Raw genomic sequence first — 20051 nt, forward strand, 5'->3', positions numbered from 1 at the left:
AGAGGGGTTGGATCTTTTGTTCCCACTCCCAACCTCCAGGGAGGGGAGAGGGACTAGAGACTGAGTTCAGTCGCCAGTGGCTGATGATTTAATCAGTCGTGCCCACGTAATGAAGCCTCCATAAAAACCCAAAAGGATGGGGTTCAGGGAGTTTCTGCTTGATGAACACATAGAGATTTGAAGGGAGAGGTGTGCTCTGGGCGCAGAGAAACTCCATGCCCTTCCCCATACCTTACCCTTCTGTGTCATTTCCATCTGACTGTTCCTGAATTATACCCTTTTATAATAAACTGGTCATCTAGGAAGCAAAATGTTTCTCTGAGTTCTGTGAGCTGCTCTAGCAAATTAACTGAACCCAAGGAGGGGGTCATGAGCATCTCTGATTTAAGTCGATCAGAAGCACAGGTGATGCCCTGGACTTGGGAATGGCATCTGAAGTGGGGACAGTCTTGTGGGACCGAGCCCTTAACCTACGGGGCCTGATGCCATCTCCAGGTAGACCGCGTCGGAACGCAGCTGAAACGTAGTGTCTGAGGACTGTCTGGTGGTGTGGAGACCACCCCCCCCATCCCCCCGATGGAACTGTGATCAGAACCGGGAAAGGCAAAAGCAGGTTTGCAGTGAGACCACTCACTTCTCTTGATCCCGCACCCCCTACAACTTGTGACGTGAACTATTCAACTGTCCTTTCCTGACCTGAACTCTGCACCGATGCCTGAGAGACTTCTCTGGGTGGGGAGGTAACATTTTTGATGAACAGAAACACAGAAGCATCTTCCTTCCCTCAAAATGGAAGTAAAAATAAGATCTCCGGTGTCAGAAAATCTCAGGTCTACAGGTAACCCGGGCTGTTATCTGATTTATTGTTCTTATTTATCGCTTTTTAACCCCAAACATCCTATGCGGAACCCCAATGGATGAAAGAGGTCCGAGGCAGGCTGCTCTACCTAGTGAGGCTGCTGGGGGCACAGGGCTCTGAGGGACGCAGCAGGAAACTGTGATTTGGGCCCAGTGCTCTCCTCTGACAGACGGGAGTGTGAGCGCCCCGGCCGAAGTTTGAACCTAGGACTTCCGATTTCCAGTCTGTGCTTTTCTTGTGGCTGACTGCCCCCCCCCCCCCCCCCCCCCCCCCGTGCACCCGGGCAGACGTGCTGCACAGGTGGTGGGCCGCCCAGGCTGTCATCAGACTTTTACACTGAGCAGCCCTGGGTTTGCCCTCATGTCCAACAAAAGCTACTTGAACCTCCCTAAGGTCTTCTAATCCCTAAGTAGAGATGATAATGGCGCATGCCTCATCAGGCTGCCCCGAGGATGAAGAGATCCCGGACGGCAGAACATTCACAACAGTGCTTGGCATAGAGGAACCGCTCCACAAGAGACCTGTTCTGTTTATGTCTATGAGACTTATCCCCTTTCTTTTCCCTCAAGTAAAAATCATGCCCTTTTAGAGATCATCATTCTGGCACTGAATGCTTTATTATCTCAAAGGAAAAGGGCTCACTATAGTCCTGTTCTTTAGAAATCCAATAAAAGTTTACACTTTGATGATCCAAAACCTTACCAAACAGGGCTCTCAGTCAACTCGACTTTATATTGAGGAGAAAGAACCAAAGTAAAATCAAATTAGGAATTCAAGCACAAAAAAAAGGGGCAGGTTCTGCTTGTCTATACCTTTTAGATCTATAACACTGTACAAAGAGAATTCCTATTTATAATGGGTCTTGGTCGTTACACTATCCCTAATCATCAAATAAACATTCAGGTATGATCTAACACAGTAAAGAAAACTGGCACACTTAAGAAGTATTAAAAAAAAAAAATTAAAGGTATTTTAAAAAAAATTTTGTTTATTCATGAGAGACAGAGAGAGAGAGAGAGGCAGAGGGAGAAGCAGGCTCCCAAGGAGCAGGGAGCCCGATGCGGGACTCGATCCCAGGACTCTGGGACCATGACCTGAGCCGAAGGCAGATGCTTAACCATCTGAGCCACCCAGGTGCCCAATTAAAGGTATTTTTAATGAATCTTTAATTAACAAAAAATTTTTAAAAATACAGTTGACCTTTGAACATGGGTTTGAACTGCGCCAAGTCTACTTCTACATGGATTTTTTTTTTTTATAAACACAGCCCAGTACTGTGAATGTATTATCTCTTTCTTATGGTTTTCTTAATAACATTTTTTCTCCAGCTTACTTTATTGTATGAATACAGTATTTAATGTACAAAATATGAGTTAATCGACTGTTTATCAGTAAGGCTTCCAGTCAGCTATAGGCTATTAATAGTTAAGTTTTGGGGAGTCAAAGGTTATACACGGATTTCAACTGCACAGGAAGTTGGCGCCCCTAACCCCCACGATGTTCAAGGGTCAACTGGTATTCACCAATTCAAGCATTATGCTTTAGATACGCTTTAGATACATGGGAACTAATTTATTTATTTATTTATTTTTTTTTTAAAGATTTTATTCATTTGAGACACATACAAAAAGAGAGAGCATGAGCAGGGGGAAAGGCAGAGGGAGAGGGAGAAGCAGGCCCCGCTGAGCAGGGAGCCTGATGAGGGGCTAGATCCCAGGACCCTGAGATCATGACCTGAGAGCTGAAGGCAGACGCTTAACGACTGACCCACCCAGGTGCCCTAACATGGGAATTAATTTAATAAATTGTTTTTTTTTTACTCAAGGACAGTGTAACACCTGTTTGTAAAATGTCTGAAAACCAAATTGCCAAGATCCAAATGATTTCCATTTGAAGCTCTCATGTAAAAGGGAATCCTACACTAAACATTCCGTCTGAAAGTCATTAAAACCACTGGCCAGTTTCCTGACAACAATTTTGACTGGTGTTTTATCACAAGGGTCAAAATACCTTTAAAGTAGAATTGCCTATTTTTTTTTATTTGAAAAGGTAAATCGCCAGCCAGATTTTTTATTTCCTTAGAACTGTGGCCCTTGAATAGCACATTCTAGAGTTATGACCAGACTTTAAAAAGGCTGTAACACAGTATGTGTAAGGGTCTAACAGGTCTGGATTGTAGCTGAGGATCGATAAACAGAAAACGTTTGAGAATGTTAAAACGGGGCTCCTGTTTGAATTTCAGCCCAGGTTGCCCAAAGGTCTTCCACAAATAATAGCTCCGACTCTCATATCCTGAAGTAAAGTTCTAGATCACCAACTTCGGACTGGCCCAGACAGCTACCACAAGGTCATAGAAAAATCATGGGAGACAAGGAGCCAAGGTAAAACATTTGTTTAAACCTATTCTCTCTCATTCTAAACACAGTGGACAAGGGGAACCACGGGCCATTCAGATTCCCTCCTTCGGGTTCTGGGGATATGAGCAAGTACATCCTGGCCCTACAGAGTTTGAACCACTGCTCCCAAAGGTAAATTCTTGGAGAAAGGGCCACTTAAATATCTATTCCACCCACCATACGGAGGTGGGAATTTCAGAATGAGATGACCTCTAGAGGACAAACACGGGGTGGATTCAGAGTCAAAGCCCTCCCAGTGGCTCCGCCTATGGACTGGTTCTCACTGGCCTCACCCTTGGGGATGGAAATCTTTCTACAGCAGTGGTCTACAAAATAAAGGGTGTGTGTGCCCTAGGGGATGTGCAAGGCAAGTCACTGGGGCTAAAGGAAGAAAAGATTAAAATTTCTGATATATTTTTAAATCTAAAAAGAAAAATGAAATGAAGCTTTTCTAGTATTTAATATTTAGACTGGCACGGACATCCTCACTCAGGCCATATACCAGAAGGCCACATGGAACAGTGTATTTACAGAGCCCCCGAGGGAAGCTGGAAGCACCAAGTGCAGGGAGGGCAGAGAACTAGTGACGCTGTCCTCCTCACTCCTTTGCTTCGAGCATACTGTGGCCACTAATAATACAAACAGAAGAAACTAGCCGAGCTGCAAGCTCTCTGTGGGCCACTTTATGAAGAAGGCAGAGCTGTCAAGGAGCTGGCCAAAGAAAATAAAAGGCAGCACCAGGATTTGCAACACGGATTTATGTCCGCCTGTTGTCTCAATGAACTTCACCCTAAATGCACGCGGCGCTCCAGGGGTTTTAGCTGAGGACAGCACTACAGGTACACAAGTAACAGGTGAAATTGGAGATGCAGGCTTTAACATTTTTATTCTGATGGGGGTGTTCAGTCCAACACACTGGTCAGCCTGGCCTAGTGTGGGGTGGGAAAATGCCAGTGGTCTTTAGACAGCACCCCCAAGGCATGTGGACCTTGCATCCATTGCTTCTTTTCTAGCAAATAAAGAAAAATTCAGTTAGCAGAGCCTAACAGCCCAGAATCTGGACCCTGGGAAAGAAAAAGGAGCAGTAACGGTTTTTGGTAGGAAATTATAATGAAGGGACTTCTCTAGAAAAAGAAGCACAACAGAGAGTTATTTCTCTGGGGAGAAGCTAAGGAGAGTGGTAGAGTCCTCCAGACAGTGAGAGGGACTTTGATGAGATCATAATGTTAAAACTGAAAATGAGGCTCCAGTTCAAGATGGCGACGTAGAAGGACCCCGAACTTCTCTCCTCCCAGGGACACACCCAATATACAGCTACATATGCAACAATTCCCTTTAAAAGAAATCCAAAAACTAGCTGAGCAACTCCTACACATTGGATGAATGAGAAAAACCCCACATGGAAGGAGGTTGGAGAAGCTGAGACGCCATCTCACCATAAACCCATTCCCTGTACAACCCACAACTGGGAGGGAACTCACAACTCCTAGCTTCTCCTTGAGGAGCAAAGGGTTTGGACTCCACATCTGGTACCCCAACTTTTAAGACTTCTACCTAAGAGCCAGGCCCCCCAAACACCTAGCTCTGAAGGCCAACGGGGCTTGTCAGCACGAGTCCCGGGAGGCTATGGGGAACTAAGGGACAGCTCTTACTGGGCTTGTGGGAGGACTCCCCGTGGCCGTCCCCCAGGGCCCAGCACAGGCGGAAAACAACAACACAAAGAAAAAACTGAAAATGGGCTACTCATCAGCAGGACAAACAAAATTAGGGAGAAACGGTCCGGCAACTGCTGAGCTACATGCCGGTCTAAGGCTTGGTTAAAAAGGACAATGAGATCTCCCTTCCATAAGGCAAGTAACCAAACCAGCACTGCTGGGGAAAAAGCTCTTTTCTCGGCAAAAATCACCGACCAGGGGCGCCTGGTTGGCTCAGTCGTTAAGCGTCTGCCTTCGGCTCAGGTCGTGATCCCAGGGTCCTGGGATCGAGCCCCGCATCGGGCTTCCTGCTCGGCGGGAAGCCTGCTTCTCCCTCTCCCCCTGCTTGTGTTCCCTCTCTCGCTGTGTCTCTCTCTGTCAAATAAATAAATAAAAAATCTTAAAAAAAAAAAAAAAATCACCGACCACCTAAACAATTCAACAAGACAGAAGGCTTACGCGTTTCCTAATAAACCTCAGGGGAGAATTTCTCTGAGAAATGGGAGTAACTTCCCGGACTATGACCCGAACCTTACCTCCAACTCTACGAACCCGGAAAGACAAAGTGTTCGCTGAAGGTTCTCGGGGGCCCCAAAGCCAGTGCAAGTGCTCGCGGCTACCCTGAAGAACGACGAGCGGCGGCCCCGCGCGAGGGCGGCCGCTCGGCCATCCGTCGTGGGCGGCCTCGCCGGGCCAGGCTGCTGGGGTGGGGGGGATGCAGCTGCAGAGCGCTTTGCGCGAAGCTGCGCCCAACGGGGTCGTCCACACCCACGCTCCTCAGGCGGCGGCGGCTGCAAGTCCCGACCTCCCGGCGGGGCGCCGCTACTGCCCCGGGAGAACGCGACTCGTCCGGGAAACCTGTCTTCCCCGTCCCCGCCGGGGCCCGCCCCAGGTTAAGGACGTCGTGGCTCATTAGGACCGATTTGCAGTTTCCGCTGTCAGGCGAAAGCGTGTCCGTCTCAGCGTCAGCACCTGGACCTAAGTCCGGCCAACGGTGCGAGCGGCACACATGTCGCTGTCAGCACCTCCCAAATTCCGAAGCAGAGCAAGAAAAGCGCCTCGGGACTCGGGAGAGGGCCTCCACCGGAGGGGCTGCTCGGGCACGCGGCCGCTCCCGGCTCCGCTCCCGGGGCAGCCCAGGCTTCCGCCGTGACCCTCACGAGGCGCTCGGCACAGGCCGAGCGATCCCACCCACCCAACCTACCTTTCCTCGCGGCCTCGGGGGTCTGGGAAGGCTTCTCCGGCCGAGCGGCCGGCTGGGCCGGGGAAGCGGGTTTGCGCTCCGGTTCCACCACTTCCTCCTCCTCCTCCCTCTGGTGCGCCCGCCTCGGCTCTGCGGGCGGCGGCGGCGGCGGCGACGGCGGCCGGGGGTCACTGCTCTCGGGCGGGTCCGGCTTCCCCGCGCGGCGGGCCAGCAGCTCCACCAGGTAGGGCCTGCTCAGTTTGGAGAGTGGGGACGAGGGGGGCGTCTGGCCGGCGGGCTTGGGGGCCAGCGCTGGCTTCTGCGCCGGGGGCGCTTTGGTGGCCGCCTTGTCGTGCTCTGCGGCGGGGGTCTGGCTGCCGGCCGGCGGGGCCGCGGGAGAAGGGTGGGCTCTTGCGGCCGAGTCCTTCCAGGCGGACAGGGCTGGCTTCCTCTCGGCGGGCAGGGCCGGGCCATGCTTGGGGGCCACGGCTTCCGTCTCCTCTCCTTTTGCGCTCCCTGGTGCGGGCGGGCCGCCATCGGCACCGTCCCCTGTGCTGCTGTGCCTTTTCTTCTTCTTCTGTTCTGTCTGTTGGTCGCAGTGGAAGCGCAAGGAGTAGTTGGTCCTTCTCAATTTTATTCCGAAAGGTGAGGCTTTTTCCTCCTGGCCAGGCATCGAGGGGTCCGGCTTTCCTCTCCCGCTGGTGGTCTCACTGTCCGCAGCGGCCATGGTTTCTGCATGGGCCACGGCCTTGTGAGGCGGGTAGGCAGGGCTTGGGACAAGGAAAGACGGGAGGTCTTTGGCAAATTTGCACCCCTCTGTGGTGTCTGCCGGCTCTGGTTTCTCCGCGCCCTTGGGGAGCTCGTTAGTAGCCAGGGGCTGGGGCACCGAGCCGTCGCCGGCTCCCGGCGAGGGTCTTTTTCTCATGCTCTCTGCTTCTGTGTTCTGTCTGGAGGTCTCGGTGCCACCGTCAGAGAATTTCTGCCAGGCAGGCATAATAGAGAACTTCGCACTTACTGGGGGGGTCTTCCGGAGGTTCCCGCGGGAATCACTGCGGGCCCTGGGAGCGTGCTCATCACCCGGCCGAGACCGGCCCCTCTCGCTGCGCGGCTCACCCTCCGCGCTCTTCAGGATCCTGGACCGAATGGACGCCCACTCGGCTAGCGCGGCCACACTGCTCGGAGACTCCTGGGGGGCCCTGACCTTCCCGCTGCCGGCCCGGGGCTCAACAGGCGCGCGGGCTGCGCTCTCCAGGGCAGGGACATCCACGTGCTTCTTTTCTTCTGACAAGCCCAGGAGAGACTTGCATGCCGTGTCCTTGATCTGGCTCAGGTTGACCGCCGCGCCGCAGAGCTGCGCGCCCGTCACCAGAATGGCTGTGTGGGGGACACTCAGGGAGGAGTGCAGGCCGTGGGCGGCCGCGCTGGCTCGGGGGGTCTTCGGCGCGTGGGGAGCGGAGGCCAGTCCCACATCTCTCACGGGCGTCACTGGGCTCAGATTGACTCTGGGGAAGAGAATCTGTTTCCCTCCCGATGACACCTGGAAGGTGTAGGGCCTGGGCATGCTCTGCCTCTCGTCCACTTCCTGCCACCGGAGTTCCTCCCCCTTTCTGTCTTTTTCCGGGGCGGCGGCGTCCTTCCTCTCCCCGGGAGCCTCTTCCACTTGCGCCTCGTGTTTCTGGGGAGGCTGCGCGCTAGTTTCTGGTCTCTCTTCCGGACGTGCACGACGGCCATGCCCGGGACCAGCCCCGCGCCGTCCCTGCGGCTCGCCGGCTGCCTCGGCCTCCTGACTCTGCTTCTCGCAAATCCTGGATTCCTCCGAGCTTTCCCGTTGCTTCTCGGGCTGCAGGTGGTGCTCTCGTTTCCCAGGTTTCTCTGCCAAGTCCACCTGATGTGGGCTCAAGCCCGTTTTGTCGTCCAGCTGCTGCCACCTCTCCTCGCGCACTCTCGCGGCTTCCCGACGCTCCGCTTCCTGCCGCCTCGCGGCCTCCACTTCCTCCCGCTTTCCCCGCTCCGCCCTTTCCTCGGCCGCTGCCTCCGCCTCCCGCCGCTGCTCCTCCTCCCGCCGCCGCTGCTCCTCCCATTCTCGCTGCTCCTCCTCCCGCCGGCGCTGCTCCTCCCTTTCCCTCTGCTCCTCCTCCTCCCGCCGGCGCTGTTCCTCTTCCAGCAGCCGCTTCTCCTCCTCCCGCCGCCGCTGCTCCTCTTCCAAACGCAGCTGCTCCTCTTCCCGCCACCGCTGCTCCTCTTCCAGCCTCCGCTGCTGCTCCTCCTCCAGCCTCCGCTGCTCCTCTTCCAGCCGCCGCTGCTGCTCCTCCCGCCGCCGCTGCTCCTCCCTTTCCTGCAGCTGCTGCTCCTCCTCCCGCCGCTGCTGCTCCTCCTCCCACCGCCGCTGCTCCTCCTCCCCGTGCCTCCTGAGCTCCTTCAGCTCGCTTTCCTCCTGTAGCTGCCGCTGCTTCTCCGCCTCCTGCCCGCTGCACACCGCCTGCTCTTGGGCCTCCGGGTGCCTTCCTTCTTCTTGCTCCCTCGGCTCTTGGCCTTGGCCACCTTGCTCTCCCAGTCCCTGCCTCTCCTCTTCGCGTGGCCTTTTTTCTGCCTCCAGCTGCAGTTCTGTCTCCTCTCCCTGCTCGTCCTCTCCTTCCTCCTCCAAGAGCTCTTGGCTTCTGTTCTCTTCCCAAAGCCTCCTCTCCAGGGCCTGGAGTCTCTGCTCTTCCAGACGTCTCCTCTCGGCTGCCTCAGCCTTCTGCCGTTTGCACTTGGCCTCAAGTTCTAGCCAGTATTCTTCTTGGCATCTCTTCTCTTCTTCGGAGTCCAGCAGCTCTGGTTCCTCTTCGTGCCAAATTGGCTTGTCTTCTCCAGCGTGTCCGTTCTGGTCCAGGGAGGGCTGATGTGGAAGGCCACCGTGTTCATTTGGTCGATCCTAAGGAAAGAAAGACTTAGCCTTTTCCTTTAGCACAGGCAACCATTACCCACCTTATTCATAATGTCGGTGGCCCTCTTAATCTCAAAAGAAGGGGCAGTTGTTCCTAAGTATAGAGCTCAGTAAACACCAAGAGCAAATTGCCAGGGTGCAGGAAAACACATCCACTTCATGTTGACTCTCTAGCCCCTTTGTTGGTCATTCTCAAATTCCTTTTGCTTAATACAAATGAATCATAGGAGAACCAATAGCCCAGCATGAGGAAGATGAGAAAAAATGACATTTGCACTTCATCGATGTGCCCTGGAACCTGTGACTTCAAAGTCCACCCCAGTCAAACCAAAGGACCTCTGGCTGAGCCACAGCAGGGGAGCTGGGTCACCTGGCCGGGGCGAAGCCAACGCCAAGTGTCCAGAGGCCCTCGAATGGCAGCCTCTCATTTGGGGGTCCACCAGCCCCCAGGCAGGCAACATGTTAGAAAGGGCGATGGAAAGTAAAGGGGCCTGCTTGCCCTCGTTCACTGCAACACACCAGGTCCCCGATTCGAGGGACCTAGTTCGTTCTACTGGCACCACCCCACTGGGTAGAATGGGCACCCAGCAAGCACGGGCAGCTGCCTGGTCAGCTGCGACAGGCTCTACATACCCTGGCAAGCCGCCGGTGCTTCTTGGACACCCTCTGGTTTTTTGGCTTTACGGACAATTTGTGTTTGGCGGCACTGTTGTCCAGGCAAGCGATGGCCAGGGGGATGGCATCTAGGTTGACACTTTCGATGGTTCCAGCAGAAGAGAAGTGCCTTTTTGGCCGAGATGGTTTCACTGGAGCCACCTGTATGGAGAGGAAACCACACAGTCCCGATGAGAACCGCATGCGAGGAGTCCCAGAGCCATCGCCCTTGCTCGATGGAGCCTGCACGTTGCCCGGCCCGGCCCAGGGACGGCTTCGAGCGGGCGGGGCTCACTGGGACAGTGAGATGAGCATGGCTTTGGGAATTAAAAGGGGACACCAACGATCTGTTCTGCCAGTGCTATTTGCATGAACTCATAAAGGTCAGGTAACCTTTCAGGGGCTAGTTTTCCTACTCTGAATAATATTGAGGGGGAGGTTAGAGTAGATGGGGGGGTGACCAAACATAGCCAGGGGACCCAATCCTGCCCACAGCCTATTTTGGTAAATAAAGTTTTGCTGGCACACAGCCACGCCCATTGTCCATCGTCTTCGGCTGCGTTTGGGCTACAAAGAAGAGCACAACAAAGGAGAGTGTCCTGGTTGGACCTTATGGCCACAGAGCCTGAAATAAGTCATGGTTTGCTGAACCCTGGACCAGTTCATCTCCATACTAAGGACTCTATCATCTAAGACACGACCTCAGACACCTGCAAACATCCTTCAGCTTCCACCTTAGTCCCTTTGAGGAGGGAACGTATCTTTTTCCTCTTTTCAGTCCTCCTTATGCCCACGTAGCAAATCTCATTTGGCAAGTGCTCAATACATATTTTGGGGAGGAATGAAGGAACAACAAAAAAGTAGATCGTCTATGCCTAGGGCATGAAATTGCCACCCACAAAAATGTTCCAGCACAGTCACTCCAAGGCCACAGAGCACTGGGTTGAGTGCACCAAGCCGCTGAGAGGGGGAGGCCCTGGTGGAAAAAGGAAGGGCAGCAATGTACCAGCCAGGGGTGAGGGCTGTCCCTCAGACGGCGAAGGGCAGCACTGTAACGCAGATGCGCGCACTTAGGAACCACCGCCAGTTAGACCGGTCAGAGAGCCCCAGCTCAGCCGGCTCCCGGAGGCCACACTGAATGGGAGGAGAAGCCACGCCTGGAACTAGTGAGAATTACAGGCCGCGGCAAGGGGACGGCTCCCAGCCGCACGGCGCCAGCACGCGGCAGAGGGCGCTCTCGGCCCTCCCTGCGGGGCCAGCAGCGCCCAGCACAGGCGCCCCAGGAGCCGAGGCCGGCGTCCGTGTGTCAGCATCCACGCTACCGAGGCAGAGCCGGTGGGGCTTAGCGGACAGCTTTGCTTGTTGCCACTACCTTCCATATTCATGCACAAAAGATAAAGGACCAAGCCAGCTCCAAGAGCAAAATGGATGCTCAGTAAATAGCTTAAGAAGCACAGAAGTAAGGAAAAATAATTCCAGCCTTTGGGCTCCTAGCTTTTATTTCTCTATAGTTATCTTTCTAATAGTTACCAAATTCTGAACTCTGGTTCAAGAGAGATGAATCAAACATTTATTTCCATCCCCTAATAGATGGATGAATAAAAAGCGTCTGAGCCAAATGTGACAGACTGAAGGCACAGAGAAGCACTTGAAGCTGAGATTTAAATGCCAGGTTGCATTTCTAGTGTATTCCAACCGGGCTTCTTCATTGTCTGGGTGGTGGCACTGTCTGCAGCCATCCCCCTTCAGAAGACTCAGGGACATACTCTGCTCACTGTACCAGCCCCCATGAGGAGGCCTGGAGCCCCGTGCAGGTGAAGATTGCTCATGGGAGTGGACCGGCCTCTACAGGATTCCCGAGACTCCTGTAGGCACAGTCCCGGGTTCAACTGAACACCAGAAAAGTTAAAAAACAAAAACACATACAAGTAGAGAAAAGCTGAGGTTTTGTTTTGTTTTTTTTTGCATCTCTAAATAGAAGGAGACTCTTTTCCTGAAGGTACAGGTGTTCTGGAATGTCTTTTTCAATGGCTTAACAGTGTCTGGAAGGACCTGGCACAGTTAGGAAGATGAGCAACGTCTAAGTGTGCAAATATGTGCAGGCTGGGAGGTGGCTGTTTTTCCAAGCGGGGCTCAGTACCAGCAGGTGCATAATGAACACTCTAACATCTACCACTGGTAACGTTCTGAAGGAACTGAAGGTAATGGGTGAAGGCAGCATTTACGAATGGAAAAATGAGACGGTGGGTCGACAAAAGGGGCTTAGCGGACAGCTAAGGGGGGGGCGAAATGGAAGTTAAAGACACTAAAAACAGAAGTTGAAGTCATACTACCTTCTCTTCCATCTCACTTCTGGCTCCAGGCCGATTCGGAGGACTCTGAGAACTTGGAGTGTCACTGGGCTGGAACAGTAAAGAGAGCGCTGCAGTTAGATGCCGGAACAGGAAGTCCTGGGCAGATAAGCGGACTCCTGCTGCGCGTGGGAAAGGTGGGCGTCCCGGTGGGGACTCGGCTAATGTCCCGACTAGGACTCCCGGCACGAAGTGTACACTTTCTTCTTTTCCTGAGTTCAACACATCTCCGTCCGGGCAGCCTCTAGCCTCCATCTTTGCTGCGTTTCCCCAGGGCTGAGAGAGGCCAGGCGCCAGTCTCTCGCCACCCCACCTGGGAAGCAGGGCTGGGTCACACACCCGGCCTCCGACCTCAGAGCTTTTGGCCGTGCCCACTGCCTTCACCCCCTTCACCTGCAACACCTCTCACCTCTACGCCAGGCCTCTTCCCTGTGGGAAGGAAAGGCCCTACCAAAGCTGCGCGCAAAGGGCTGGGCTGAGAAGGTGGATGACCAGAGGAGGCAAAACCCTCAGCATGGAAGGAAGAAGAAAAAGGCTGAAGATCCCCAGCCCAGTTGCCTCACCTGCCCTGGGAAGGCCCACACCACGTCGCCTGCCCCTGATGGCACGCTGTACCTTCTACCTGGCATGGCCCATCTCTACAAACAGGTGTTATGATCCCCTCCAGAGCAAGAGTGTCAGCTTCCGTACCTCAGCCTGATTTCTGCACCACACTTAGAAGCACCTTTAGAAAATACAAATCGGGCACTTGGGTGGCTCAGTTGGTTGGGCATCTGACTCTTGGTTTCGGCTCGGGTCATGATCTCACGATCGTGGGATCAAGCCCCGTGTCAGGCTCTGTGCTGAGCTGAGCATGGAGCCTGCTTGGGATTCTCTCTCTCTCTCCTCCCTCTGTCCCTCCACCCCGCTCATGCTCTCTCACTCTTCCTCAAATAAAAATAAAATTTAAAGAAAAAAAGAAGAAAACACAAATCAGATTATGTCACCAACAGGCTTATAATTCTACTTCTCTCAGAATAGAATTCACCTTTTCCCGTGGTTTATACAATCTGGCCTCTATACCTTGCTCTATCCTCCCTTTGCCCCTCTCTAGGGTCTGGCCGACCGCACCAACCTCCTTTCTTTTGGGACACCTTCAGCCCCATCTCTGGGCCTCCATACTTGCTCTTCCCTCTGCGGAGAACATGGCTCCCACCCCAGGTCTGCTCAGGCTGCTCTGACCTCCTTGTCTAGAGAGCGGCCCCTCACCCACCACGTTACTCACTTTTCCATCACTCTGCCTGACCTCCTGTGCAGCATTTTTCGTGAAGCAGTTATTACATTTATTGTATAAATAAGTTATTATATTTATACGTATGTGTTGACTTGCCACATGACTGTCCTCTCATTAGAATGTAAGCTATGCGGAGGCAGCCCCCAGGCTAATCTCGCTCATCTCTGCAATACCCACAGCTGGGGCAGCACCTGCAGACCAACTAAGCCTCCTTCTCCCTCCGGCCACGGTCCCTGGCACTTATTAGATCCTCAGGAACAGTGAGGACATTTGCTTCAGTCCTTGGGAAGTCCGTGCATGAAGGCTGATTTTTGTCACTGCCGCCTAGCCCTGGAGATGCTGGACCTGGTGGGAGGGCTGGCCCCATCCTACTTTACCCACCACACCACCCGCCACCCACATGTCTGGGGACCAGGAGTCATGAGGGCCAGAGGCAGACGGGGGCAACAGCGGGGGAATGGCCTGTTCTTTCCTTCCTCACTTTGCCCTGCAAATCACTTCTCTTTCTTACTGCCCTTATGACGCATTAGCTGATAGCAAGCATGACTTCGGGGGGCACGTCCATTTTAACAACAGCAGTGTAATTTCAGACGCCTTGCTAGGCAGAGCACAGAAAATGCTTTCTGTTGAGACTGGAAGATTCAGTGCCTCACCTAGAGACCTCCCTGCTCCAGCTGCTGGTGGGGCCTACCCTCCTTCCCCACTAGAGGCCCGAGGATGTCCCCTCTGCTGCTGGAAGGACTCTCATTCCGGGATACCCTCATGGTGTTTCTTTCCAAGTGTCAAAAGACCAAATTCAGAAAGGACAATGCTGAACCAGTGTGACTTTCTTCACTCATTAAGTAGACTTCAAGCTGGCCTGTTTGATATGTTCTGTCTCGTTAGGCACCTACTTCTTTCTTTTCTCATCTCCCTTTAAATTAGTCCAATTTGACAAGTAATTACTTGGTGCTACTAAGTAAGGCACTAGCTGAGTCCTGAGGAGACAGGATGTGGAAGACCCAGTTTGTCCTCAGGGAATTCCACATTTAGAGATGGAGAGAACACAATTACACGGACACGGATGAGTACGGGTGTGTGAGAAGCACAAAGGACGGATAGCAAAGACACAGAGGAGAAAGCACCGCGTGGGGGTAAGGCCAACTAAGGCTTCCCAGAAAAGGCGGACCCACCTGAGTCTTGAGGAGTAAGTGGAAGACGCTGTGAGGAGCACCTGTGAAGGGCCCGTCTCCTCTTCCCCACCCCCGCCCGCCCCTCCAAGTGCGCCTCCCTGCAGCTCACGGTGCCTGACCACGAAGTGCCCTCCAGCCCAGGGCTACTCATCAGAAAATCTTCTCTCACATATTCCCTGTACAGCAGACCCCAGAGTTACTGGATGCCCCTGGCCACTGCCCAACGTCCTCCCCTCGCTTATCAGCAACCAAGTCATTCCTTGGAGGAGCCTTACTTTGTTCTCAGTGTCTGAGAGGATGATGTCCTCTTGAGTCACAATTTCCATGGGACTGGTCAGGAACAGATCCTCTTCTAAGCTAGCCTCACCACTGTCTGCCTTCTTCATGGGAATGGCATTGGGTGGTGGCCGCCCAAACTTGATGTTTTTGCTCAACTGCCGCTGGAGAAAAACCAAAGAAAATGTTCTGAAGCAGGGAAGCAGGTCACGAGAAGCGCAAGCAGATGCCCCGGCATATCTAGTGGGCACCGAGGCATGTTCTGGACACATTTCTAGACTAAATACCATGCCAGTAAGCCATGATGCGGTCCTGGAACAAGTGGATTCTTCTAGTTTCTTTTCCTTTCCCACCCTCAAGCCATGAGCTTTTTCATCCAGCCACCTCTTTCCCGGAGATGCCAACATTATCCAGGGGGCAGAGAGACCACATTTCCGAACCAAAAGTGGGGATACGTGTTATGACAAAAATTTTTTGATTAACCCTATAAATGTATTTATTAAAAAGTCTTTTAAAAGTATAATAATGGTACAGAAAATAGTTACGTGAAATGCAGGAACCACTGGGGGAAATCAAGACCCACGTGGTTGCTATAACAGGGGAACCCTCCAGCTTCTTTTGGACATGTTCTCCTTGAATATTTACGCTTTAGCCACCTTCCTCCCCAGCCCCTCGCTCGAACATCATGCTCTTCTCACAATGGGCAGGAGGTGAAGGAGGCCCCAGTGCTGGCAAGTCTTTCCACAATCAATGAGGAAATCATGGAAGGCACAGAACAATCCTGTCCTGTCCCTAGGACTCTTTTTGCCCTGCTGCAGCTAGACACTGTGAGCTGTGAGACAGAAGGGCTGGAGAGGCAGGCAGGAGGAAAGGGCCAAGGAGGGATGCATTATTGGTAGCAGGTAGCTAGAAGGGTGTGTGGGGGGGAAACGGGGTAGAAATTAGGAAGATCAATAGTGTTTAGAATTAGAGAAAAGCCAGATTAGAAAAGAAATATATTCTCTGAAGAAAAAATATATAAATATAACATTAAAGAAAGGGCAAAATATTTAATGGGTTGTGGCAGAGAAAATGAACATTCAGGAAGAAAAAAGGGTATGCCATGGCCACCTGAAGGACCACTGAATTAAAAATACTGTAGAAACGCCTGCCTTTTTCTACAGCAGGGTTCTCAACCTCGCACTACTGGCATTTCGGCCACATCATTCTCTGCTGTGGGGAGCTGTCCTGTGCGTTGTAAAATGTTTAGCAGCAGCACCCTGGTCTCCGGGCACCAGATGCCAGTAGCAATTCCTTCCCCGTCGAGACAACCAAAAATGTCTCCGTCGGTTGCCCGATGTCCGCTGCGAGGATAAAACTGCTGTGGCTGAGAGCTCCTGCTCTAGACCTACGGACTTGGGCTTCATAGTCCTTTTGTGCCGGAAGGAAGGAAGGAAGGCAGGAAGGAAGGAAAGGAAGAAGGAAAGGAAGGAAAGAAGGAAAGACGGTAAGAAAAGAAAAGAAAGAAAGGAAGGAAAGAAAGAAGGAAAGGAAGGAAAGAAGGCAGGACGGAAAGAAAGAAAAAGAAGGAAGGAAGGGAGGGAGGGAGGAAGGAAAGAAAGAAAGAAAAAAAAGAAAGAAAGAAAGAAAAGAAAGAAAGGAAGGGAATGCATTATCTGATATTTATCTTTAATCTGGCTAATATTTAATCCCATAGAGCCGCAAAGAGCCTTAGCAATCACATAGTCCAGCCCCTCGTTTTATAAAAAATGTCAGAGGCCCAGTGGGGAGAGGTGACTGGCCCAAGTTTAAGGAAAGAAAGTGTGGCCCCAGAGGGATTTGAAGCCGGGTCTCCTAAAACCAGAGTCAGTGTTATTTGCATCGCGTCCCACAGGTTCTCGCAAATTTGACATTGCGCTTCTTTCTTCCTCCAGGGGCGGAAATAAAGATGATGCAGCATTTTTAAGACCTTGTCCAAGTTCCCTGGCAGGGGAATCCCTTGAGGGAAATGCCCCTTCTGAACTCAAGGGTACTAAATCCACCCACTCGTGCCCAGCTCCCCCTCGGCCCTGCATGGTAGACAGTGAGACTGCAGAGACATGGAAAAGATGAGCCCAAGACCGCCCTCCCCACACCCCAGGGCACCCCAGCATGCCAAGTCAGGAGCACAGAAAGACAGAGGACTTGTATTTGATCTGCTGCTATTTCAGCCTGAGCCTGGCTCCCCTGGCACCACAGGGAAGGAGCACACATCAGAAGCCCCAAGTTCAGCCAGTGAAGTACAGCTTGAGCAGCCTGAAAGGGTTTTGGGGAGGAGAAGCCTGAAAAAGGTGTCTTCTCAAAACCAGTTTAGCAGGAAGCAGCAGTTAGTATCTACTCTAAGCAGATCAATAAGCAGGCACGGTTAGAGCAGCCGATGGAGCCAGACAAGAGGACACAGTGTAACGGAGTCACAGGCCCGTCTCACTCTGCTGACCTGTGGGAGGGGGGTCGGGACCTGGGCGGAGGAGGTGGCATGGTTCCTGTGTCCTAGCGAAAGCCCTAGCAGGACCTCCCTCTGGGACTCCCAGCCCAGCCTTCGGTCTACCAGTTATCCCTGCTCTAGGAGTGTTGGCCGAGAGCTGGAAAGTGTTCTAAATCCCCTTAGACTGAGACCTCCTGTTGTCAGGTCTGCCATCTCTCAGTGCTCCTGAACGACTAAAATGAGGGTATTTCTTCTAGTTATAATAGAAAGAATAATTCTTTAACAAGTTTCCAAGGAGAACTTGGCCTAACAGTCAATGCCAGTTAGGGGTTTTTGCCACCACCACAAAAAAAGAATGAATATGCTGATATTTTTCTTCATTAAGGCACCTTTTAAAATACTGATGTTGGTCCACCCTGATGCTTAAGAGACAACCAAGCATATGACACAATGTAATCGCAGCCTAGATGGAAATAAGCTCCAAAGATAGGATGACTGTCATGGTGAGCAATGGAAAAGCTACGAGAGAATGGAAAGAAGAAATCGATGGAATAAGAACAGGAGAAATAGGGCACACGGGGACGAAGCTGGGAAGTGGAGAGGGTGGTGTTAAGAGCTAAGTGGAGAACGATATCAAAGAGGTGAGCTGAGAAGAGGATGCAGGGGCGTGGGGCGTGGGCCTGGCGGCAGGTACCCAGCTGAGGGTGGGGAGAGAGGGAGGGAAGAAAAAGTGGAGGGCGGGAATGAGAATGTGTGTGTATTGAAGGGATGATTTATGTCACAGAGATGTGCATCCTGGCAAAAGAAACACAATGCTGTTGTCTTTGAGAATAACAGTGTGCATTTCTGTAAAGCCGCTGATTTAAAATCCTTCTAGAAAAAATATATTCAGGCTGGTGGCTACGAGCTTTGGGGGATGGAGGAGGGGGGGACCTGGGTCATCACAGAAATGCTGGCCGCGTTCAGGGATCGAGCTGCAGCCTCTCTGTCCAGACAAAGGACTGCCTTCCTAGACACACACACCTGCAGCTGTCAGGGATGAGACCGCAGAACTAGGCCAGGGTAGGCCTTAGGGTCCAAGACCACAGTGACTGAGCCTCAGCTTCTCAAGGCTGAGGCTCCTGCACCTGCATGTTTTCCCTCCCTGCGGTTCCTGCTCCAAAGGCTTCCTTAGCTGACTCAAAGGAGATAGGGCTGTCAAGACACTGTGTGATTTAACGACAATTAAAAGGTGACTGCTGAAACCCATTTGGCAATCTCGGGTGTCACGTGACTTGAATGTAGGGATCAGTGTGACTTTTTTTGTGACTTTAGTTCTGTCCACTACTCAAGGCATTGTCATGAGAGGAACTTTGATAGAAGCAATCCCTGACAACCGGCTGTTCGGACGACCACTCCCTCCACCTTCTCTACTACCCAAGGGCCCTTTATCTACACAGCAAGCACAGCCGGACGGGAGCGGGGACACTGCGCCTACAGCGACGGGCCACGCCGCCTGCTGCTGTGAATGGGGTTACTGTGAGGACTGGAATGTGAGCTAAAAGGGACTATATTTTACTCATTCAAATTGGGCCATTTTGTTGTAATATGGAATGCCAGAGAATGATGTTATAGGAATGCACATCCATATTTATGAGGCTTTTTCCTGTGGTGTGGGAATTCCAAGCACATCATATTCTGCAGCTCTCACACTGCCAGTATTTAGGTTCCCCCAGATTTCTCACAGCCACCCTTTAGACCATGGCCGTGAGAACAAAGCTGAGGAAAAATGAAGTTGCTGTCCTCTTGAGTGAACTACAGATACACCCATAGTGAAAATGAATTTTTAAAGAGAGGCAACAGAAAAAGCATATAGATTTAAGGACATCGGCTCTATGCAGAAGCGGCTAAGAACGGGTATTTAGTCTTTGCGTCCTTGACAGCAGCATGAGGTGTCAAAATCCTCCAACATATGACACTTCAGCATTTTTAAGTGAAATCCAGCTCCGCAGGAGTCAGTGGCTACTGAAAATGGAGGCTTTCCCTCCGGGGCTAAATAGTCCGTGGACTAACAGAGTTAGCATTTTCTGACAAAGGTGTGGTGTAATTCTAAAAATCACCTGCAGGCTTAGACTCTGATGTTCCTGCCTGAGTTTTATCATCAGTTGTTACCCACTTCATAGTCTGGGTCTGATCTGAAATAAGCAGGCGTCTCCCTGGTCTGTGATCTGGGCAGCTGTAAGGAACATCAAGGTCACTGCACTCCAAATGCAACCACGTGTGAAGCTTACCAAACCACTCCGTGCTACAGCAGGTGAGCAGTGATTTCGTACAGATGGCAGACTTTAAGAACTGGAGGGGCCAGATCATCCATCATATTCATTCCCTTATTTTTCAGATGGGGATGATGAGGGTCAGAGAGGTTCAATGACTTCCCTGGAGGCCACACAGCCAGGTGGTGGGGAAGGCCCGGCACAGAATTTTTATTTCACCCATGGCCATGGAACAGCTGACTGGTATGTGTAGGGTCTTCAAAAAGGGCATCACTGTTGTTCTGGCCCCTATAACTCTCCTGTATATTAGAATTTGTTCTCCCTACAAACATGTAGTATTTTTATACTCAGGAAAAAAAGAGTCATTTTTCTTGTAAAGGTTCAATGATTTGCCACAGAAATTTTGGCAGGTGATAGATTCACTTGATTCAGAAAGTGCAGGCTTATTCACGCTGCATTCATTCATTCTGCACTCAGTAGATAGGTTCCAGACCACCGCGGTGCCACGTTAGGCCGGCCGGCCGAGCTGGGATGACCATGTGTGGACACTAGAGGGCAACCTTTCCAAACGC

At 52.1% G+C, this 20051-nt stretch overlaps 1 protein-coding gene across 1 annotated transcript in view; it reads right to left on the reverse strand.

Moving 5' to 3' along the window:
* Window positions 1-20051, reverse strand: part of CRACD (capping protein inhibiting regulator of actin dynamics) — a 250404-nt gene that overhangs the window by 3626 nt on the left and 226727 nt on the right. The window contains exons 6-9 of the mRNA XM_035004934.1: window positions 14784-14948; window positions 12046-12114; window positions 9692-9874; window positions 6154-9046 (exon numbers count right to left, since the gene is read on the reverse strand). Of these exons, the coding sequence (XP_034860825.1) occupies window positions 6154-9046; window positions 9692-9874; window positions 12046-12114; window positions 14784-14948 (3310 nt within the window). The remainder of the gene's footprint in view (window positions 1-6153; window positions 9047-9691; window positions 9875-12045; window positions 12115-14783; window positions 14949-20051) is intronic.

This window comes from Mirounga leonina, unplaced genomic scaffold (assembly GCF_011800145.1).
Source record: "Mirounga leonina isolate KUSES-001 unplaced genomic scaffold, KU_Mleo_1.0 Mir_129, whole genome shotgun sequence".
Classification (NCBI taxonomy): domain Eukaryota; kingdom Metazoa; phylum Chordata; class Mammalia; order Carnivora; family Phocidae; genus Mirounga; species Mirounga leonina.